A 21,990-nucleotide genomic window follows, 5' to 3' on the forward strand; every position below is an offset into this window, starting at 1 on the left:
ACTAAATTCTATTTTTTTCCCACCAAGAGCCTGCTATTTAAAGAAATGTTACACTGGATCTTTTCAGAGAATAAAGCATGCCCTTTTACAGTCATCTGGAGCCAAGCATCATTTATAGGGTTTGCTTAAAGTGAGTTACATATCAATTTGGCTTTCCCTCGATGACATCTTCTCAAAGAAAGTGTGTGATCCTAACAAGGAAAATTTTAAACTTTACCCCATCACTGTGGACAGGCTCACTTGAGGGCTTGGAAATGGGTTTGCAGGCCAGTTGGGTAGCTGGTCAACTGAGGCCCAGAAAGATTTGGACACCCAGTCCCTGGAGATAGATGTTGATTCGTGCCGGGACCAGTGGCGGAGTGCTTCTGTGCCCCGTGTCCCGGGCTGGGATTCTCAGAGGTGAGGCTGCTAGGGTAAGAGCCCCCAGGCCAGAAAGGGTTAACACCACTCTGGAGGAGAAAGCAGTGCCGCTGCCCAAAGGCAAGGAGCCCCTTCCTCTCTGCAGTGAACCAGAGCCAACTTCCTTTCTGAGGGTTTGGTGCTCCCCCTTACACTGGGCCTGGCGGGCTGAGAACAGCCTCCTGGCTGTCAGGGCACTCCCCAGCCTGGCCTTGCCCGAGGCCTGGAAGAGACAGACACTCTTCTGGAATAAAGCAGGGTGGGGAATGGCAAGACCTGGGGTTTGGGACTTTGCCCAGAATCTGGCCACTCAGCAAGGGCCCAGCACTCTTAGTGTGGGCTGCCCCATCCTGCGTGGGCGGGAGAAGGATCGGGGGAGTCTAACCTCACAAGGGACCCCCAGGCCCCCTTCTTCCCCCGTCCTAAGGACTTCCAAGTACCGCCGGGAAATGAGCCTCTTTGAAATGATGGAAGTGTCCTGAAGGTAGAGAGGAATAACTGAAGAGGCAGCACGTCGACTCTGTTTTGAATGAGCCCTAGGACTGGCCTCTCTACCTGCACACACACCCGCCCCCGCCCCGCCCCCTCACTCCCCATCGCCCTGCCAGCCCCTCACTCATCTTTCCAAACTCAGCTCAAATGTCTTCTTCTCCAGGTAGCCCTCCAGAAGATGGGAAACATTTGAGGAAACAGTCTATATTGTATTGATTATGGTAGAGCAGTGCCTGGCGCAGAGCAGACATTCAATAAGTGTTTCCTAAGTAGATGGATTGATGGATAGTTGGAATGAACCTATCTGCCCATCCCTCCATCCTGGGTGCCAGGAACTCCCATCTCTCTGCTTTTCAGGACCTTCCGCTCCTCATGCTGCTCTGCCCCCTGTCGTCTTTCAGCCAGCGATCCGCAGAAATGCACCCCTTTTCCCAGGGAGGTGAGCTTGCTGGGTGTCTGCATATAGCGTGTGTGGTGGGCTCCATCCAATCCGCTCTGCTAAATATTTCCCAACTTCGCCACTTGCTGGCTGGGCCCCAGGAGTTGTTGGATGAGGCGTCTTAGCTGTTTGCTCAGTGGGTGCTGGGTGCCAAGGTCTACCCTCTAGGGATCCAGGGTCTGCACATAGGACTCTGGCTAACCTAGTTTTTTAAACTCTTTGAGGTTGAGAGTTCAGTACCAAGCTATATATCTCAAGCCAGAATAGGCCCTTTACAAATGCCCCTTAGGGAAGACAGGACTGAGGTTCTCCTGGGACTGCCTTCTCCTGGCCAGTTCAATGGAAAGTGTGGTTGGGGATATCCAGTGACATCTGATATCCCTGTGACTTTATTTTTCGTCAACTGTGGAGACAAATTTGGGTTGAGCTTCTAACTCTGGAGTGAGTCAGAGACACATAAACCCTTAGGGCTAAAGGGTCCCTTAGAACCTGTCCCCCTGTTCCCAGAAGGGTTCCACAGATCTGTGCTGTCTGGCACCAAGGCTTTCTTCTTCCTTTCTCCTATCCAGTCTGTCGATACACTTATTTATTCATAATATTACATCTTATGGCTAAATTTTCACCATCTACAGTGGCATCTTAAAAGAAGAAAACATAGCAAATTTTTATAAAGCTCAAGGTATTCAATTTTAACAGTCTGAGATTTTGCAGTTTTTTGGTATTAAAATATTAATTGTATGTAATGAAATGATGACCTGAGTAGGTGATACTGGTTACTTTAATATTATTTGGCAAAATAAAAGAACACTCTGAACTCTGAAAAAAAAAAAAAAGATTTACTTGTCAGGAGCCTCAAAATCTTAGGAACCAGTGTGATTCCAGCCTAACCTACCTCGTGGGGCACACGTTCTACTGCTGACACCCCTGACAGATGGCCACTGGCTCCACACCTCTGCCAAAGCTCTCCCAGGAACTTGGGACTCAGCACCGAGAATACAGCCCCCTCCAGGGTTGAGAGGGTTGCAATGCTTGGCCATTCTTTCTCCTGATAGACCCCATCAACCTCCCTGTGATGGTCCCCCCGTGGTCATCACTCTGCCTGCCTCAGCTCCAAGGCCCGAGTCCATCCCCTTCACCTGACAGCCGTTCAGTATTTGAGAAGAGTTCTCACGCCTAAGTCTTCCCTTTTCCATGTAAACATCCAGAATTCCTTCAGTAATTTCACGTATCAGGTTTCTGATTGCCTTATTTAAAGCAATTACACACATAGTACGTGAATGCTATGTATACTTTCTTGTAAAAATATTTAATAATAGAGATAAACAAGAAGACTTTTGTTCCCTGTTCAGCCTCAGCCCTCTTCCCAGAGGAAATGCCTCTTATTGGTGTGGTGTGTATGTGTTTAGAAGAATCTTCTCTCTGCACGTACATGGATATGGATACAAATGGAAATGTATAAATACACGTGGAGTTTTAAAAATGCATATATATGTACATATGTAGGTAGGTCTAAATTATACAGTGTGTATTCTTTTGAGACTTTCCTTTGAAATTTAAAAATAAGATTTATAGATTGTTTCATGGCAGTACATATAGGATTGATTATGATTATTGTTAATGACCACATACTGTTCTACTGTTTCAATGTAATTTTACTGTTCCATTGCCCTATCAATGGGCATTAGGTTGCTTCAAATATTTTTGCACAATGCTATACAAACTCTTTGAACTTGTTTGTGCCTTGATGCCTTTATATGTATAGGTTTCGGCCTGCCAATCACCCTCTTTAAGTGTAGTATCCACAAACGTACAACATTCAATACCCAGTGACATCTGGCTAGGCCAGAGCACAGTGGGGCCCTTGGTTCATTCATTCATCCATTTATTCATTCAGCAAAACTTGGTGGAGCAGGTACCATGTCTTTATTGTGCCCTGATTTCTTTCCAAGGCCAGAGAAGACAGTGGCAGGCCTGTCCACCTGAACTTGCATGGTTAAGTAGGGGAACCTCCCTCCATACTCTACTGTACTAGGATGGTACAGCCTACCCTACAGATTTTTAAAAAGATAATTGTATCAGTGAACACCTCTCAAGTCTTTTTTTAAAAAATCTACACTGTTGCCTCAACAGTTAATTTTCATGTTCTTAGTAAAAGATTTGTACATTTCCTCTTATGTTTTATCTTATTACTTTCTTCCCTTCCTTGCACAATTTCAAGATTTTTTTTTTAACCTTGATGTCTTTGTGCAAGGTACCAGCTAGCCCTGCTCCTCATACAGAGATGTATGCAGGGCACATACATCATCATACTCTAAGGTACTGATACATTCTTAACAAGACTGAACAATGAGCGGAGTCCCATGACTTGCCATTGGAGACATCCCTCCTGGATGACACTGATGCATTAACTAACAGTATCTCAGCCCTTATGACCCCATCTTGACCTCCAGGGACATGTATATATGTATACCTACAATAATTGCAGCATTCACCTGATCCTCATTTCTAAGAACCCTATATAAAAGGAAATTAGCCTAGTTTGGCATGCCTTTTTAAGTCAGTGTGATACAGTAGAAAGAGGGTCGATTCTGGATCTGGTCAGACGTAGGTTCAAGTTCCAGCTCTGCCACTCTCTAGCTGTATGGCTTTTGGGAAATCCTTTGACTTCTCTGAGACCCAGTTTCCTAAATTCAAGGATTATTGAAAGTATTTATACATCAATTCTGCATCTATTTAATTCAGCACTTACTAAGTGGCAGACAAGCAAGATAGGTGTCCCAGGTAATAAATGTGCAGAATCATTAACTTCATATCGTTTTGGTGACAAAAGCAGGGAAAGCTCTTCCTAGAATAGGTTTTATAGACATTTAGCCCTAACTCTTGAGACCTGGGTAAGACTCAGAAATTATTTTCCTTTTATAAGTAGGGAAACAGATATACTGTCAGCGAGTCCCTTGGCTCAAGTTCACTCCGCCTTTTGGCAATAAATCTGGCAACTGCTCCTCAGCCTTAGAGAATTTAGCTTACGCTGTCAATTGTGTGGGTTCAGCCAACCATTGTGCCTGGAGCCCTGTCGCAGGCTAATAAGGGTAACAGGATAGATATGTAGTCAGTAAAAATTGAACCAAAGGGCGAGCCCCATGTCAAACAGCTACACAGAGCCACTTCAGTGCCTCACTTATCCAGAGAGCCAGCAACCTCACCAATTTAGAATCCAGCTGAGAATAAGAAGGAAGCAAATGAGACCTGGAGCCAAACCCTTTCTCAGAGCCTCAAACTTTTATTTTAGAAACAGTTACAACAAACTTAACTATCTGTTTTTTCTAGCCCTTAGCAAATAGAAGTTGCGAAGTTGAGCTGAAATAGGGACTGCTAGAAGCAAGGATACCAACAGTAGGATAAAAACCTGGTTGTGAGAAAGGAGGCAGAAAACCTGGAAAAAGCAGAGCTGCAAAAACAAAAAAAAAAAAGGCAATTCAGGGCCATTTAGTGCTACTGCCAACAGAGAGGCCAAGCACTTCAGTGTCCCCAAGGGCATGATTGCTTTTAAAAAGAGTTCACAATTAAGACTGAGTCATTGACTAAATTATCTTTCAGCTGCTATTCAAGGCAAAGAAGAGATGTATATAATACATTAATAAATATCAAAAACAAAACCAATAAATATCTATCGAAAACTGAAATAAAAACTTGGAGCTACAAGGGATCGATTTCAGCGACTGAAAATCCACTTATTTGGGGAGGATTCCTCAGGAAATCCTAGGAATTTGAAAGATGTGTTGAATGTTTTTTTATTGAGGCACAGTTGATTTATAATATTATATTAGTTTCAGCATACAACATAGTGATTCAAAAATTTGATACATTATACTTCATTTATTATTATAAAATATTGGCTATTTCCCTGTGCTGTACAATATATCCTTGTAGCTTGATTATTTTATACATAGTAGTTTGTACCTCTTAATCCTCTACCCCTATCTTGTCCCTCCCACCTTTCCTCTCCCCACTGGTCACCACTAGTTTGTTCTCTTTGTGAGTCTGTTTCTGTTTTGTTATATTCATTCATTTGTTTTATTTTTTAGATTCTAAATATAAAAGATAACATGCAGTATTCATCTTCCTCTGTCTGACTTATTTCACTAAGCATAATACCCTCCAGGTCCATCCATGTTGTTGCAAATGGCAAAATTTCATTCTTTTTTATGACTAATATTCCATTGTATACATATACCACTTCTTCTTTATCCGCTCATCTGTTGATGGACATTTAGGTTGCTTCCATATCATGGCAATTGTAAATAATGCTGCTATGAACATTGGGGAATTTGAATGAACATTGGAGAATTTTTGAAGTAGTGTTTTCATTTTCTTTGGATATATACCTAGTGGTGGAATTGCTGGATCATATGGTAGTTCTATTTTTAGTTTTTTGAGGAATCTCCATACTGTTTTCCACAGTGGCTGCACCAATTTACATTCCCACCAACAGCATACAAGGGTTCCCTTTTCTCTACATCCTCACCAAAATTTGTTATTTATAGTCTTTTTGATGATAGCCATTCTGACAGACATGAGGTGATATCTCATCGTGGTTTTGATTTGCATTTCTCTAATGATTAGCAATGTCAAGCATCCTTTTCATGTGCCTGTTGGCCATCTGTATGTCTTCTTTGGAAAATGTCTATTCAGTTCTTCTTCCCAGGTTTTAATTGAGTTGCTTGATTTTTTTTTTATATCGAATTGTATGAGCTGTTTATATATTTTGGATATTGACCCCTTATCGGTCATATTATTTGCAAATATCTTCTCCCATAGGAGAAAATATTCTCAGTAGGCTGTCTTTTTGTTTTGTCGATGGTTTAGTTTGCTGCACAAAAGCTTTTTAAGTTTAATTAGGTCTTGTTTATTTAATTTAATTTTTTAAAATTTTATTTTGCCTTATGAGACAGATCCATCCAAAAAATATTGCTACAATTTATGTTAAAGAGTGTTCTTCCTATGTTTTCTTCTAGGAGTTTTATGGTTTCTGGGCTTATATTTAGGTCTTTAATCCATTTTGAATTTATTTTTGTATATGGTGTGAAAAAAATGTTCTAATTTCATTCTTTTACATGTAGCTGCCCAGCTTTTCCAGTACCACTTATTGAAGAGACTGCCTTTTCCCCATTGTATATTCTTGCCTCTTTTTTGTAAATTAATTGACCATAGGTGTGTGCATTTATTTCTGGGTTCTATAATCAATTCCATTGATCTATGTGTCTGTTTTTGTACCATTACCATACTGTTTTGATGACTGTATCTTTGTAGTATAGTCTGAAGTCAGGGAGCATGATACCTTCAGCTCTGTTCTTTCTCTCAAGATTGTTTTGGCTATTCAGGTCTTTTGTGTTTCTGTACAAATTTCCATACAACAAATAATTTTATTTCTTCTAGTCCTGTGAATAATGCCATTGGTATTTTGATAGTGATTGCATTGAATCTAGAGATTGCCTTGGTCATTTTAACAATATTAATTCTTCTAATCCATGAACCTGGTGTGTCTTTCCATCTGTTTGTGTCATCTTCAGTTTCTTTCATCAGTTCTGAGTACATGTCTTTTACCTCCTTAGTTAGATTTATTCCGAGGTGTTTTATTCTTTTTGATGTGATTTTAAATGGGATTGTTTTAATTTCTCTTTCTGATAGTTCATTGTTAGTGTATAGAAATGCAACAGATTTCTGTATATTAATTTTGTATCCTGCAACTTTATTGAATTCATGGATGAGCTCTAGTAGTTTCTTGGTAGTGTGTTTAGGATTTTCTATGTATAGTATAATGTCGTCTGCAAACAGTGATGACAGTTTTCCTTCTTTTCTGATTTGGATAGCTCTTTTTTCTTTCTTGTCTGGTAGCTGTGGCTAGGACTTCCCATGCTATGTTGCATAAAAGTGGGCATCCTTGTCTTGTTCCTAATCTTAGAGGAAATGCCTTCAGTTTTTCACCATTGAGTATGATGTTAGCTGTAGACTTGTTATATATGGCGTTTATTATGTTGAGGTGTGTTCCCTCTATATTCACTTTGTGGAGAGTCTTTGCAAAAGGATGTTGTTGACTTTTGTCAAAAACTTTTTCTGCATCTATTGAGATGATCATATAATTTTTTATTCTTTAATTTGTTAATGTGGTATATCACACATATTGATTGCTGAATACTGAACCATTCTTGCAGCCCTGGAATAAATCCCACTTGATCATGGTAGGTGATATTTTTAATGTATTGTTGGATTCGGTTTGCTAATATTTTGTTGAGGATTTTTGCATCTATGTTCATCAACACACGCACACACAGAATACACATATCTGCATATATGTGTGTTTATTTAGAAAATGTGCCCCTAAACCTCTCAAGACTTCCCTTTCACCAGATAAAGGAGGGAACTGTAACTAACTTGAATACCTCATAAACTAAAAACTTCCATACAGACTAATGAAATTTTGAGTGCTTACTATTTTTAATATTAATTTTAAACTAAGATTAATCTTAATTTTTTCTAATTTAAAATGAATAATTACCTTTAAAAATTTGAACACTGCAAAAATATTTGACTTAGAAAGTGAATACCTTCTGAAACCCCAAATACCCTCCACTCCACCTATTATTAGCAGTTGGATTGATTATGTTCTTTCAGAATTTTTTCTGTGTTAGTTCTTTTAGTCCTGCAGGCATTCAACAGAGAATTCCTGAAATAGTCCTTTGTTATAAAGGATAAACCTTTAGGGGTGAAAATACATTTTCTATCCTAAAAACTTGCCATTCTGTCTCCTCTTCTCTGTTCTTACTGTTTTGGCCTTAGGCATGTCCTCATCAGTTCTTTGCCCAGACTATTGCAATAAACAGCTTTTTAAACTAGCTGCCCCGCTTACAGTTGTCCTCTCTTCAAATCCATAGTCCGCACAGCTGTTAACATAATCGAACTAAACAAAAATCTCGCGTGTCCCTGCCCTTTACTTGAGTTACACTTTGCCCCCGAGTCCGGCCTCAACTCCTTTGCGTGACCCACAGGACCTCTATCGTCAGGCCCTGGCTGTTTGCCCAGGCCTCTCCCACCCCAGGCTGCTGCAACGCTGAATAGCTTGTCGCTCCTGAACATGAAGCCCTGTTTCACCATCTGTGACTGTGTACAAACTGCTCCCATTTCCTGGCATGCCCTGCTTTATCTTCTCCTGGTGAAACCATCTTTGTCCTTCAGGGCTCCTCAGAGGCTCCACTTCTCTTCCATGGAGACTTCCTACCTCATTCCCCTTTCACTAGCTATCCTCTGCCCTGACAAAGCAAATCACACCCTTTCCATGTGACCACTGCACTGCCTTCCCATTGCTGTAAGTACTGCACTCTAGGTAATTGCTTTTTTACTTGCCGTCTCCTAATTAATCTGGAAGGTCCTATTCACCTTTGTGTCCCAGTTCCTCTTGGTATACAATGGGTGTATACCAAATATTTATTGAGCCAAACTGGGAAGGGGACCTTTATGGGGCAGGAAAACCTCTGTTTAAGGCATGCCACATGGAGGACTGTCTACTCCATCTGCTGTTGGAGCAGACCTGGTGTCAGAGGGCCACAGAGGTGCCTCGTTTTATTTGGGGTACCAGAAGAATACAAGAGATAAGGGCCTCAGCCTTACTTAGAAGACTGTTCTCAAATATGAATGTTACCAGGGAAAAACCTTTTACCTGCATTTATAGCCAACACTCAGGCTTTCAGAGACAGGCTTCCAGGTCACAGGCAGTTCCCCAGGGGATGCCAAAGAGAATCTCATTCAGACTTGTTGAAAGTTTGCTTTCAATAACTATGTCAGCCTCACATCCATGTAAAAGTCCCAGGCTACACTTGTGGATGGAAATGTTTACACCAACTGTGTGCCACATGTGAAAACAGCACGGCACATGGGGAGGCAGAGGCCAACAAGCTCATTTTTACGTGGGAAATTCTGGGTGGCAACCCAATGGGGCCACCTTATAGAGTGGTATAGGCAAAAGAGGGCCTGGAGGCCAAAGACCCAAATAGAAAGTCAGGCTCTGCTTTTCCGGCTGTGTGATGGACATATTAATTCCTCCTACTCTTGGTTCCTACATCTGTAAAAATGGTTGGATAAGATTTTTTCCCTCATTGAATAGAATCATCATGAAGAATAAATGATGATACTTTTGAAAGTGCTTTTTAATTTCTAAAATGCTTTAAAAATATTCCTTTTTCCCTATCTCGAACTGATGCTCTTGGAGCTAATCTGTGTAGCGCTTCATAGTCACAAGTTGGTGTGTATGCATGCATGTGTGTGCATGTGTGCCTGTGTGTCCGGGACGAGCAAGGCACCTGTCCTTCCTTTCATTAGTCTCCTTTGGGCCCCAGAGTAAAATGTACACTGGCGTGAGGATTTCATGGCATGGCTGAGCCTTGTCTTTCCCCTCTCTACCTCTCTTCCTCATGATGAGGGAGGAAAAAAGCAAATATCAACCCCCTGGAGTTAATTCGTCCATGTGAGAGTCAAGGGAATACAGAATGCTGGTTCTCAAACCAAGTGTATTAGGTTACACATCAAGTAGATGTGTGCTTTATCTGTGTCCAAACCTTACCCTGTGTAGTAATGGAGAACTCTGAATCGGGACTGAGATTAAATCTTATTAGAGCAATGGGATTAGGGTTACTACTGAGCTACTTGAGGAGCCAGAACAGGCAACAACATCAGAGTGATAGAAATAGAAGATAGAGCCATGCTGCAGTGCAGTGGAATGGACCAAATACTAGGGGGAGAGTTAGGAGACCGGTCCTTAGGGGCCCTGCCTTAGTCTCCAGGCCTGGCTTGGCTGCAGCTCTAGCTGTGTTGCCCTGAGCAGGTGATTTCTCCTCTCTGGACATCAGGAGTCACAGCTGTAAAATGAGCCATTTAAACGAGGTGATATCTACATTTCCTTCCAGTTCTGATGGGGAAGGAAGGGAATCAACACTTGTTGAATGTCTTCCATGCACCCGACACAATCCGCACTAAGCTACCTTGAAGAGTCTATGATTCTATCACACATGGTAGTCAGGTTTATGTAGAAGAACTATGGAATCAAATAGACGTGGATTGAAATCCCAGATCTATTATTTACCAGCAGTGTAATTTTCAGCCAGTTTCCTAACTTTTCCAAGCCTCAGTCTTTTCATCTGCAAAATGGGTCTAGTGACACAATAAACATACTTGTAGGCTCACAAGTCAACGCCCACTCTCTCTCCTATGCATTCCAAATTTCTTAAGTAGATTCCATCTCATCTATTTTTCTCCTTTTGTGGAGACATAATCTAGGCCTAGATGGATGAGTGAAGTAAATAAATATTAGATCATGCAGGTTTTTAGAGGCAGGGATAGAGCCCGAAGTCAGGTCTCCTGGTTGATTCTGAGCCTTGTACTTATTTCCTGGATGTCTTTTTTTTTTTTTTTTTCCCATCCCCTGCTCTAAAAAGGATTACAGAGTCTTTCCATGATAGACAACCCAATGTATGCAAAAGAACACAGTGTGATGACAACCAGCATTCACACACAAGATGATTCCCAAGAAGAGCCACTGGCAAACAGTTCTCAGAGTCTGATTCTGAGACCGTGCTCAGCATTTCTTACCCCACCCCACCCCACCTCCTGCCATTCCACTTCTTGGGGAGCAGAACAGCCATCTATGTGGGTGAATCAACAGTTCTGTGTGGCGCTCCTTCCCAGCCAAAGAACCAGAGAAGGTAGCTCTGTGTCCTTGTCCAACAGGTAGGCAACCAGGAAAACCAGAAGACTCTTATTCAAGACAGATCAGGGTTGGGAATTCCCTGGCTGTCCAGTGGTTAGGACTCGGTGCTTTCACAGCTGGGGCCCGGCGTTCAATCCCTGGTCAGGGAAGTAAGATCCTGCAAGCTGCGCGGCGTGGCTGAAAAAAAAAGATCAGGGTCAAAAAAGAGAGCTTGCATCAATCCAGCTCCTCACTGGAAGCAGACGCTGCTGGCATCTCCCGAGGGCTGGGAAGTGGTACAATGGTTAAAGCTGTTCAAGTCCTGGGCACCAAAAATATCTGGGAGGATGTGTCCTCAAAGAGAGCACAGCCCCTTCCTAGAGTTTTTAAACTTGAATGCACGGACCTATATGCCAGAGGGAGAAGAAAACTTTTATGGGCTTAAAATGATGGGGGGCTTTTCAGATATGCGTCAACACTAGCAGTGGTGTGCCCTAAGAACTGAAGCCAAAGCATTAAATAACATGACTGATAAGCTTTTTGCCTTTCCAGAGGAGGTACAAGCAGGAAAAACAAGGATGCCTCTTTGGAAAGCTTCTTTTCAGGAGGGAACAACTCTAAGTGGCTCCAGCCTCCTAAGAAACCGTATGTTTTTTAAAGGGCCCCATGTCTCCTCACTTCCATCACTCTTTTGTCTAGAAGTTCGATGCTTTCCAGGAGAAGATCCCAATGTGCATGGGCAAAGGTGTGCCTAGGCTGGTCTGTCGTAGGTCTGACTAGAGACCAGGGACTGGATGAGGCCATCTCCCCAGGTAATTCAGGGGAGCATCCAAAGAGGCAGGAGCCTTGGACTCATAGGGGGCAGCCAAGAGCCATGGAGAAAGGAGAGTCCCCCAAGCAAAAATACAGCCAGCATCTCTTAGGGGACTCTCAGCCTTGTTCATCTGAGATAAGTTACCTGCCTGCCCTACTCTACCGCTTGGAATATATTTTTAGGATCGTTTCGCGAGCAAAACGTTTGTCAACCCTTTTATAGATCAGTTACGAAACAGAAACTCTTCCTCACTGCTAGGGAGACGTATAGAAGGGGGGAAGAAAGAAGAAAAAATCTTGCCTGTAATTGAAGGCAGGTTGGGAGATGTTCACGCTTTGAAATTCTCCTTCTTGTGAAATGTTTATGAAACACTTTCCACAAACGAGTTATGCAACTGGCACTACAGCTTTGATCATTTTCATCGCCAGTGATAGATTCCTAAATGTTGAGTTGTTTTCCCCCCAAGAGAGTGCCATGTGAAATGTGCTGGGGAGGGGGCTGAGGCTAAGTACTCCAGCCCCATTGCGTGACCCCAAACAGATGGTTAATAAGGAGGTCCAAGTGTAGGTCTGGGCCAGAACATCACCTATGGTCTGTTCTCTCTCCCATCCCTGGGATGTTTGTAGTATTGTTTTGTAGATAGAGTACCTGGGGAGGGTCAGAGGACCATTCTCTTGTAGCGTTTAGCCAGTGTCTTGTCGTGTAACTTTACACACATCTCTGAAGCACTCCTGGTCTCTGTGAGATGGGAAGATAAACACTCATCCCCACGCTTCCTGGCTGGGCGGTGAAGCCAAGTAAGGAATGTATGAAGGGTTTCCAGTTCCTCAGAAGGGGCTCTCTCTTCCCAGAATGAGGCTATTTCTTTCTAAAGCGGGTGATGTCAGGGAGTTCGCTGGGATTAGAAAAGGCAATCACCCGTGATACCTTTCTACCTCCCTGGTCACTGCCCAAGACTCAGTGTAACACCTTTGCACAGCTCAGTGGGTGGAAAAGATCCTGAACTAACAAGCCATGTCTAACATATGGACGGGATGACCGACGGCTGTGACCAGGTAGAGGCCTCTGTGGTGACCCACGTCCCCAGGGATTAATCCATCCCAAACAGGGCCTGGAGAAGTATTTCACTTGCGTGAGAAGAAGCTCCAAAGGGACCCTGGAGACGATCTTCACGGTTCCAGACAGGCTGTGGGTTTGGTTGGGTTTTCACAAGTACAGGGGAAATTGGGTCTTCATCCAATTTGCCTCCGGTTCTCACATTAGAAGTCAATGGGCTCCAACAGAAGTCTATCTCATTTTCCCGATCCACAGCCAACACCCAGTTGCCTGGAAAGGCTCCAATCTTTTCCATTCGACAGCTGTGGAAGGGATTTTTGGATTTGGAAGGGACTTGATTTCTTGATTTCTTATTGTCTTAGCTAGCCCCTGAACTCTCAGAGAATCGTCGGAGAAGCGTGCCGGGGTCGGGAGGGCAGGCAGAGCTGCTGCTGTATCTTCTCCTCCAAGTACAACTCTGCTCTTTCTGAGACCCACCGACCAAAGTGGAGATTTTAGAATTTGTCACAGGAAAAGCAGTCTGCTTTACTGTCTTTCAAACTGGTTTGTTTAGGATTGTCTCCTTTGGGGTTTACCGTCAGCAGCTCACACACAAGGGGTAATGTATTATGAAAAATGAAAGAGTAAGAGGTCGATAAAGCAAGAATTGAGAAGAGGAACACACAGAGTTGTCAAAACGCCCCAGGCTTACACCCAGAGGGATTTTTTTTTGCTATCAGACACTTCATTTTCAGAAGTGGGAGGGCGGCAGTGCCCCTAAAAGAGTTTGGAGGGCAACTGATCCAGGAAGCAGATGAAAGAGTGAGTTTTCTTTTATGATGGCGCTGGTTTCTGAAATTAAGTGTTGCAGGAAGGCCTGGCACTGATTCTAACAGATAGCACCCAGGTTGGAGGCAAAGCACATGTTTTCAAGCTGTGTCATAGCTGCACCCCCTTATCTCCCCGTCGCGCATAATGAGTCTATAAAGGAACCCTGCCACTTGCCTCTGAGCTGGAGCCGTGCCAAGCTGCCTGCGGTGGTTCTACCAGTGTGCTTTGAGCTCCAATTTTCCATGTTCTCCCTCCATCCCCCTCCATCCTGCCTCACCTATCCCCACTTGGGATGAGGGACGTCCAGGAGAAGGAGGGGGCTGCAGAAGGGAGTTGTGGGGAAGGGAGGCTTCGCTTAAGTAAAATCTCCCCTCTGAGCAAAGCTTGAGATTGGTGGTGGTTTGAAATAAGTAGTTTATCATCTATTTTGAGCTTTTTAAAACCTGCTAACAAATGTTTCCCCGGAATCTAGGATGTGAAACCTCTAATTCCTGGGGGAAGTACTAGGACAGCAAGCTTCTTAGATGGAGATGCCAAGTGTGGGTGGGGAGAGCTGAAGGGCACTGGGGGTAGGGATGGCGGCTGTCCTAGAGATCACTCCTGGGGGGCAATGCCTTTGGAGTTTTCCTGATGTCTAACTCTCTGCCCCCATTGTGCTACTTCCTGACACTCTCCCTTCCTCTTCTTTGCTTCCAAGACTCCAGAATAGCCTCCTTAGGTGAGAGAAGAGAGGAGTGATTTGTAAAGACTGTCCCTAAAAGGAGCATCCTCTTACCAATTTGGGTGCAACTAGGACTTCCTAGTGCTGTTTAGATCTGCTTTATCTAAGAACACTACAGCAACATTGACTAGCCAGATTCTGCCAAATACACCACGGAACTGGAATTTTATAATTCCATTTTAGGACTGAAAGAAAAATGATGTAGAATCACACAAGAGATGGGGAAACCAAGTCTCATAGAGATGAAATGATTGCTCAGGGTTATATCATCTGTTAGAGTCAGAGTTAGGACTGGAAACGAGTTCTAGCTCCCTGTTTGATGTCTTCCTCGCTGTATCCCACTGAAGGATGGAGAGGTGGATTCCGATTATGTCTTTTATTCAGTTAGCACGCATTCGGTTCCCACTATGTACAAGGCACCATATTTAGGACATGAGCTCCCTCCTCAGTCTCTGTCACTCAACAAGATCTTCCTAACTCTCCAACCAAAGGGAACTCTTGGTTGAGTAATCCAAAGCACCATTCTTCCACAGCGATTAAACACAAGTAGAGCTGTTAGTCTGAACCTTTACCTTGGGTTAAACTAATACAGAAAAGGCTCCAGGATGTCAGTGATATTCCCTGTATAGATCATGAAAATGGTTTAAGCCAGGGTCGCTATGGCCAAGAGGTTCCATCAGAGGGTCCCCCAATGTCTTTTATAAGGTATGGTCTAGATCCATCCCAAGCTCCCTGCCATATTATATGAATCCAAGGTCACTTGCATACTCCCTACCCAACGCCCCCATCCCCACAATGGACTTCCTGAAACGCTGCAACAGGGTATAGTAAGTCCCCTACATACGAATGAGTTCCAGTCTGAGAGCGTATTCGTAAGTCCAATTTGTTCGCAAGTCCAACAAAGAGAGCCTAGGTGCCCAACTAACACAATCGGCTATATAGTACTGTACTGTAATAGGTTTATAATACTTTTCACACAAATAATACATAACAAACAAAAAATAAAGAATTTTTTTTTTTTTTTGCGGTACGCGGGCCTCTCACTGTTGTGGCCTCTCCCGCTGCGGAGCACAGGCTCCGGACGCGCAGGCTCCGCGGCCATGGCTCACGGGCCCAGCCGCTCCGCCGCATGTGGGATCTTCCCGAACCGGGGCACGAACCCGTGTCCCCTGCATCTGCAGGCGGACTCTCAACCAGTGCGCCACCAGGGAAGCCCAAAGAAAACATTTTTAACCTTACAGTACAGTACCTTGAAAAGTACAGTAGTCCAGTACAACCGCTGGCATCCAGGGGCTGGCATCGAGTGAACAGGCAAGAAGAGTTACTGACTGGAGGAGGGAGAGGAGGTGGGAGATGGTAGAGCTGAAGGATCGTCAGCAGTGGGAGATGGAGGGCCAGCTGCCATTTCACTCACACCTGACGGTGATGGCACAGGTTCTGGTTCCTTGCTGGAACCAGGTGCATGTTCGCATCTCCGAAAGTTTGCAACTTGAAGGTTCGTATGTAGGGGACTCACTGTAGTTGTTCTCAGGGTGGGAGGAGGGGTGGATACAAGTAGTGCCTCCTGCCCTGCCCTTGGAGACCTGGAAAGCCCACAGGTGGGTGGGTGGTGCTGCTACCGAAGGGTGGTGGAGGCTGGAGAGAGTTTGCAAACCACCACAGTCCCCTCAGGCTGCAACTACAGCAGTGATTGGGAAGGAGACATGTCCCCGCCTGTAGGGAGACAGGCAAGGACTGTCACCTAAGCCACACGGCTGAAGAGGCCAGCTGCAAAGGCAGCTCAGCATGCAGAGGGCAGGCAAGTGTGGAAGACAAGGGGGAATGGAGGGGAAACTGGTTCCCAGACTTTGGGATTTCGTGGACCAGGAAAATAAAAAACCATAATATAAAGGAGATTGGTAAAGGATTGACCTTTTTTTTTTTAATTTGTGAAAGTGGGGAGTTCAAAAAATACCATTTAGGATCACCGTCATTTCCTAAAAGAAATTCTAACATACCACCCCCCAAGAAAAAAGAACATCACCTCGGGGGCTTCCCTGGTGGCGCAGTGGTTGAGAGTCCGCCTGCCGATGCAGGGGACACAGGTTCGTGCCCCGGTCCGGGAGGATCCCACATGCCGCGGAGCGGCTGAGCCCGTGAGCCATGGCCGTTGAGCCTGCGCGTCCGGAGCCTGTGCTTCGCAATGGGAGAGGCCACAACAGTGAGAGGCCCGCGTACCGCAAAAAAAAAAAAAAAAAAAAAAAAAAAAAAAAGAACATCACCTCGGAATCTAAAAGAAATGTTTAAAGTCACTACAAAAATGCCTCCTTTTTTGAAGTTTCAGTGAGGAAGGGCATATATTGCACCATGTACCAGCACATGCCCCAGAATGGTGCTCGGGAACGATCAGTCCAGGTGGATTCCCCAATCTCGAGGATGGTTACTCCAGAGAGACTCTCACCTCTGTCCCTTACCAGCTGCCCCGGCCCGAAGGGCTCACGCAGGCAGGAAAATCAAGCTGCAGCCCAGTAGACACTGAGCTAGTTCTTCGACTCTCCAGGCTTGTCACTATCTCCTGCCTCGGTCTTCTCTAAGTTTCCACTTCTGTCTGCCTGGGGAGGCCCAGAACTGATGCTCTCCCCCTGCCTCCACTTACAGATTAAAACCGAGGACCTCAGTGACTCTCTGCAGCAGACCCTCTCTCATCGGCCATGCCACCCGAGTCAAGGACCTGCCATGATGCCTGGAAACCAAATGTCTGGGGTAAATGGCAGCCCGAGTCGGGAAGCCCTGATATTCTCAGAGGGCCAGTGAGTTTAAGTCAAGCCTCCTGCAAAATGCTTCACCTCTAGATCTGGCTCTCAGTGAATGCAGATTGGGCTAAAAAAATCCCCTGCAGGGAAACTTGGAGGCCTGCATTGGGAGGGGGGCTGGGTTACAGAACAATCCTCTGAAAGATGAAGCCTGGCTAGTTATGGGAAGAAGGAGGTCTCCACCTCTCGGGAGGAAAAAGGAGTCAATCTTGCCAAAACAATCGAGCTAACCCCTACAATGGGGTTAGCTAGCCCCTAACAATGGGGCTGGGGTCTGCCAGCCATATTCAGGGGAGCCCCATGATGACAGCTACTGCTGTGGTTACAGAGCATCTCTGTCCCCAGTAAGCCCATTCTCCTCCCCCAAGGTTTTGTCATACTAGAAGGAATAAAGAGGCATCTGGAATAGTAACGACAAATGTCTGAGACGGCAGGTGTCCGCGTGGCAAGCCCCTTTCTTGATCTGGATTCCCAGGGGAGGAAAGAGCTGACCCTTCCCTGGAAATATTTAAGACTAGAACGTGCATTTATTCCTTCACTTCTTTATTCAGCAAGGGTTTACCAAGTCTTTTCTTTGTGCACAGACCTAAGCTCGGTCCTGTATGGTCACAGAACCCTGGGGGTCTAGGTCACAGAGGACTCCCAGATGCCCCAGGTATTGGGAAGTAGTATTTCCCTCTTGGGGGCTATTGGGGGGAAGCCAGGGGAAATGGACTTTCTGTTTAATCAAAGTGGTTTTATTAAGAACGAATAACATGCCTCTTCCTCCAGGAAAGGTTCAGGACCAGGAAATGGCCAAGACAAAAGCGGCTTTTAGCATATCAAGTGGTGTGAGATTTTTTTTTTTTTTTAATTAGAAAATTGGGATTGCATGTCCTTTCTAGGGTAAACCTCTGAGAGATGGGTAATACCCACAGTCTGTGCCCTCGGGGCATTACCAGTCTAGCTGGGAGACCGTTCTGATACACACAGAAGTTAAATAACAAGGCAAAGTTTAAGCAAGGCACAGCTTGGCTGAGTGCAGGAGGTGTAACACCACCATCGTTAATGGGGTAGCTGCTATGTGTCAGACACAGGGATACAGAGGCACAGGGCAAGGTCCCTACGGAGACCCACAGGACCGATGGGCGGCGGGCAGATGCAGCCCACACTTGCAGCTTGTAAGTTCTGTGATGCCTGTATCTCCCTGCACAGGACATGGCGTCCCTCCATCCTCTCCAGCAGCTTGTGCTGGTTCCCGGACACCTACAGTCTGTCTCCCAGTTCCTGCTATCTCAGACCCAGCCTGGGCAGCAAGGTGAGAAACCCTGGCGGCTTCTACATAGATGAGTGTGCTAAGGATCTGCTTCTGCCTGCTGGGACCCAAGTGTGGGGCGTGGCTGACGGGCTCACCCTCTACTATTAAGGGCGGCTTGTCCACCTCAGGGCCCGAGGAAGCGACCTGGTGTGGCCCTCCAGGTTGAGTCTCCTTTTCTGCTTCCCCCTCCCATCGTCCTCAATTTCATGGCCAGTTGAGACTGAAGGCGCAAGGGTGGCAGGAGCTGGGGCAGAACAAGGAAGGAGGAGCTCCTTGGGAATCGCCGTCCAGATGAGTCCCGGATCCTTGGAAATCTCCCCAGGCTGTGGACGTGGACTCAGACTTCCACCCTTGGGAAGCTGGAATTCCGTTTGGGTAGAGCGGCAGTGCCACCCACAGGCTGTGGAGAGCGTTTTCAGGTTTTCTTCAGCAGGGAAGTTACTCACAGACAACTTCTCCTTGGCCGAGAACAAACAGATTAGAATACTTACAATAACAGCTAACATTTCTTGAGCATGATATGCCAGGAGCCCTGCGGAGTGATTTTCCTGACACCTTTCAAAAGAACCTCGTGTGGTAGGTAGTCACATCATGTCACCGGTGACCTGCTAGAAAGTTCCATAAAAGTCTGTCGGAAACCCATGTTCTTGGCATGGCACTGTACTGCCTCTACCTCTCCCATCTCCACCAACCAGGGCTGAAAGTGATGAAGTATAAGCTTCCCTCCATTGTACAAATCCCAAGGAGAGGTTTTGGAAATCCAGAATCCACAGAAAACGCAACTCTGCCTTCTGTCCTTAGCACCTGCCCAAGTTATAGTTATCCTTAGGTACCAAGTCATCTCAGAGTGTGATTATGATGGTGCCTGACAACATATGTGAACCTGTGAGTATTTATGTTAGCTAAACAGTACATATCATACTCCTGGAATAGGAAAGGGAAGGTAACAGTTCATTCTGTTTCTTTTTGAAAGGCGGTGTTGTGAAACTGGCTCAGGCATATAACCAATGAGGCCAGTGTATGACACAGGGGGAAAGAAACAGTTTAGTATTTGGAATCAGAAAAACTCATTGGTTAAAAAAAGGTCCCTTGCTAGCTGTGTCTCCTTGAGAAATTTACCTAACCTCTCTGAGGTTCCATTTTCTCCTCCTAAAACTCCTAAAACTGGAATCATAGTAAAACTCTACCTCACAAGGTTAGTGAGAGTTATTTGAAATAATGCATGTGAGACGGCTTTGTACACTTCAAAAGGCAACGTAAGTGTCAGATTACTATTAGTACTCGAGCTTCCGACTCCCAGTACAGGGCTCCTTACAAGAGCTTTTTTGCCTAGGTTTTTTTTTTTTTTTGCGGTATGCGGGCCTCTCACTGTTGTGGCCTCTCACTGTTGTGGCCTCTCCAGTTGCAGAGCACAGGCTCCAGACACGCAGGCTCAGCGGCCACGGCTCACGGGCCGAGCCACTCTGCGGCATGTGGGATCTTCCCAGACCGGGGCACAAACCTGCGTCCCCAGCATTGGCAGGCGGACTCTCAACCGCTGCTCCACCAGGGAAGCCCTGCCTATGTATTTTAATAACGAAAAATTAAGCCTTGGTTGTTTTAGACTGAGGAGCAAAACGGTCAGCATCAGTAGATCTACACATCAGTGACCCAGAACAGCTTAGGGGCAACAGAGAACCCAAAGGTCTGCTGTGTGCTGAGTGATTGGGGTGACCTGCCTCATCGTGTGCTTCGGTAATTTGATGGCCCCATTCCCACAGTGAAAGTGAGAGTTCCTGGCTGTGGCTCTTCTTAGAGGGAGGCCACTGTCATGACCACCATCCAGGCAGAGCCCTTCATGGACAGTTTTCCTGGAGAAAGCAATCCTCAGGCCGTGCAATGAGCCGGTAGAGTCCATACCACCAGGTAGAGTTGCCTCCTGCTCTTCCCTTCTCTCTCAGCCTTTCCTCCCAAGTGTTCAATGTCTGGGTCCTGCCCAGAGCCTCTGGCAATTGGCTGCTGCCCTTTGGAGCTGTATGGCACCGTTCCCTTGATCCGGCATCTTTGCAGATCTGGCTAGGCCTTTGTAGCCATCCCCGGTGCTTCTGCAGGCAAAATGGAAACCCTCAGCTCCAACTTGAATTCTTAGTAGTCATCCCCACATCTCCTTCCCTCTTGGGTTTCTTCAGGTCTGGTTCTCAAATCCCAGAGCAGGTTGCCTTGACCCTCCTCAGCCTTTGCACCACTCCCGAAGGCAGGCGGGCAAGCAGAAGGACTGGTTTGGGGACTGCTGTTTACATCTGTGTATCCCTGTGTCTGATTCGCCTCCACCTGTGTGTGGCAATCCTGACAGTGCCCATGGGGGCCTCTCCACAAGGCTGGAGGCGGGGTGGATGGACATGATTAGGTAGTGGGGCAGGGACAGTTATCACGGTTCCAAAGCTGTAGAGCATGTCTTTTCAGCTGGCCTGGATTTGATTTGTTTGCTCCTTTGTTCCTCCCCTTTCACCCAGGTCTGCAGTCAAATCTTCTCTCCTTTCCACAGCAGCAAAGCTCTCTCCTCCTCCCACAGACGGGGCTTGGCCTGGCGTCCCAGGTAAACACCCACTTTCTTCCTGTCCCAGCTGCTGACAGAGTTAAGCTCCTAGGCTTCCCCCACCCCCTTGACGGTACACTTACCCCTCTGGGAAGAGGGAATCGCAAGGGATTATCCCAGTCGGCACGGGGGCAAAATCAGGCCACAGCCAGAGGAAATGAGGGACCCAATATCACTGGTGGAGCCAGAATTAGAAGCCAGAGATTTCAGCTCCCGGGCTAGCCTGCTCTGTGTGCAGGCATTCCACTCCTGCCCCAGTCAGGCCCTGGCATCACTCCTCTGAGAACCAGGGATCAGCCAACTTTCCAGGGACGCCAAGGTGACCGCCAGCCCTGCCCAGGTGCTCTCAAGTGCCAAGGGGGAGACCAGAAGCCCAGAGACCTGATGTCCTGAGAACACCAAGCCAGGGCCTCTCATCTCTGAGCCTCTCTTAAGAACTGCTCTTCTAGACTGCTTCCTGGAGGGGACAAAGCACGGGTCAGGAAGACAGAGACCTGCGAGAGGGCCCTTTGCAGAGCTGCCGTGGTGCCACACAGCACCTGTTTGCCAGGGAGAAAAAAGGCACCTCTTCCTCTGGCCAGACGCGGCCTCACGCCAGGGAGTGTGGCTTGGCGAGGGCAACAGGAGCTACACTGGAGCTGCCGCTCCTCCCCTTATCTGGGTGACCCGGTGCAGTTAATGCCTGCACCGCTGCATGAGGTGCCTCTGCAGAGACGGACGTGTGGAACAGTTGGGAATGACTGCAGAGACCCTAATGTCCCTTCTCGGGGCTAAGATCCCCGTGGATGACTCAGGGCCCTGGCTTTACAGGGCTAGAGTCCAGTGGAGGCCCCTGGAAGGGGGTGGGTGCCCCCTAGTG

At 46.0% G+C, this 21,990-nt stretch overlaps 1 protein-coding gene across 1 annotated transcript in view; it reads left to right on the forward strand.

Moving 5' to 3' along the window:
• Positions 1–21,990, forward strand: part of POU2F3 (POU class 2 homeobox 3) — a gene marked incomplete at both ends in the record, with an annotated part of 79,242 nt that overhangs the window by 43,442 nt on the left and 13,810 nt on the right. The window contains 3 exons of the mRNA XM_082628774.1: positions 17,105–17,209; positions 18,454–18,556; positions 21,049–21,131. Of these exons, the coding sequence (XP_082484900.1) occupies positions 17,105–17,209; positions 18,454–18,556; positions 21,049–21,131 (291 nt within the window). The remainder of the gene's footprint in view (positions 1–17,104; positions 17,210–18,453; positions 18,557–21,048; positions 21,132–21,990) is intronic.

This window comes from Mesoplodon mirus, assembly GCF_964341445.2.
Source record: "Mesoplodon mirus genome assembly, chromosome: 7".
NCBI lineage: Eukaryota > Metazoa > Chordata > Mammalia > Artiodactyla > Ziphiidae > Mesoplodon > Mesoplodon mirus.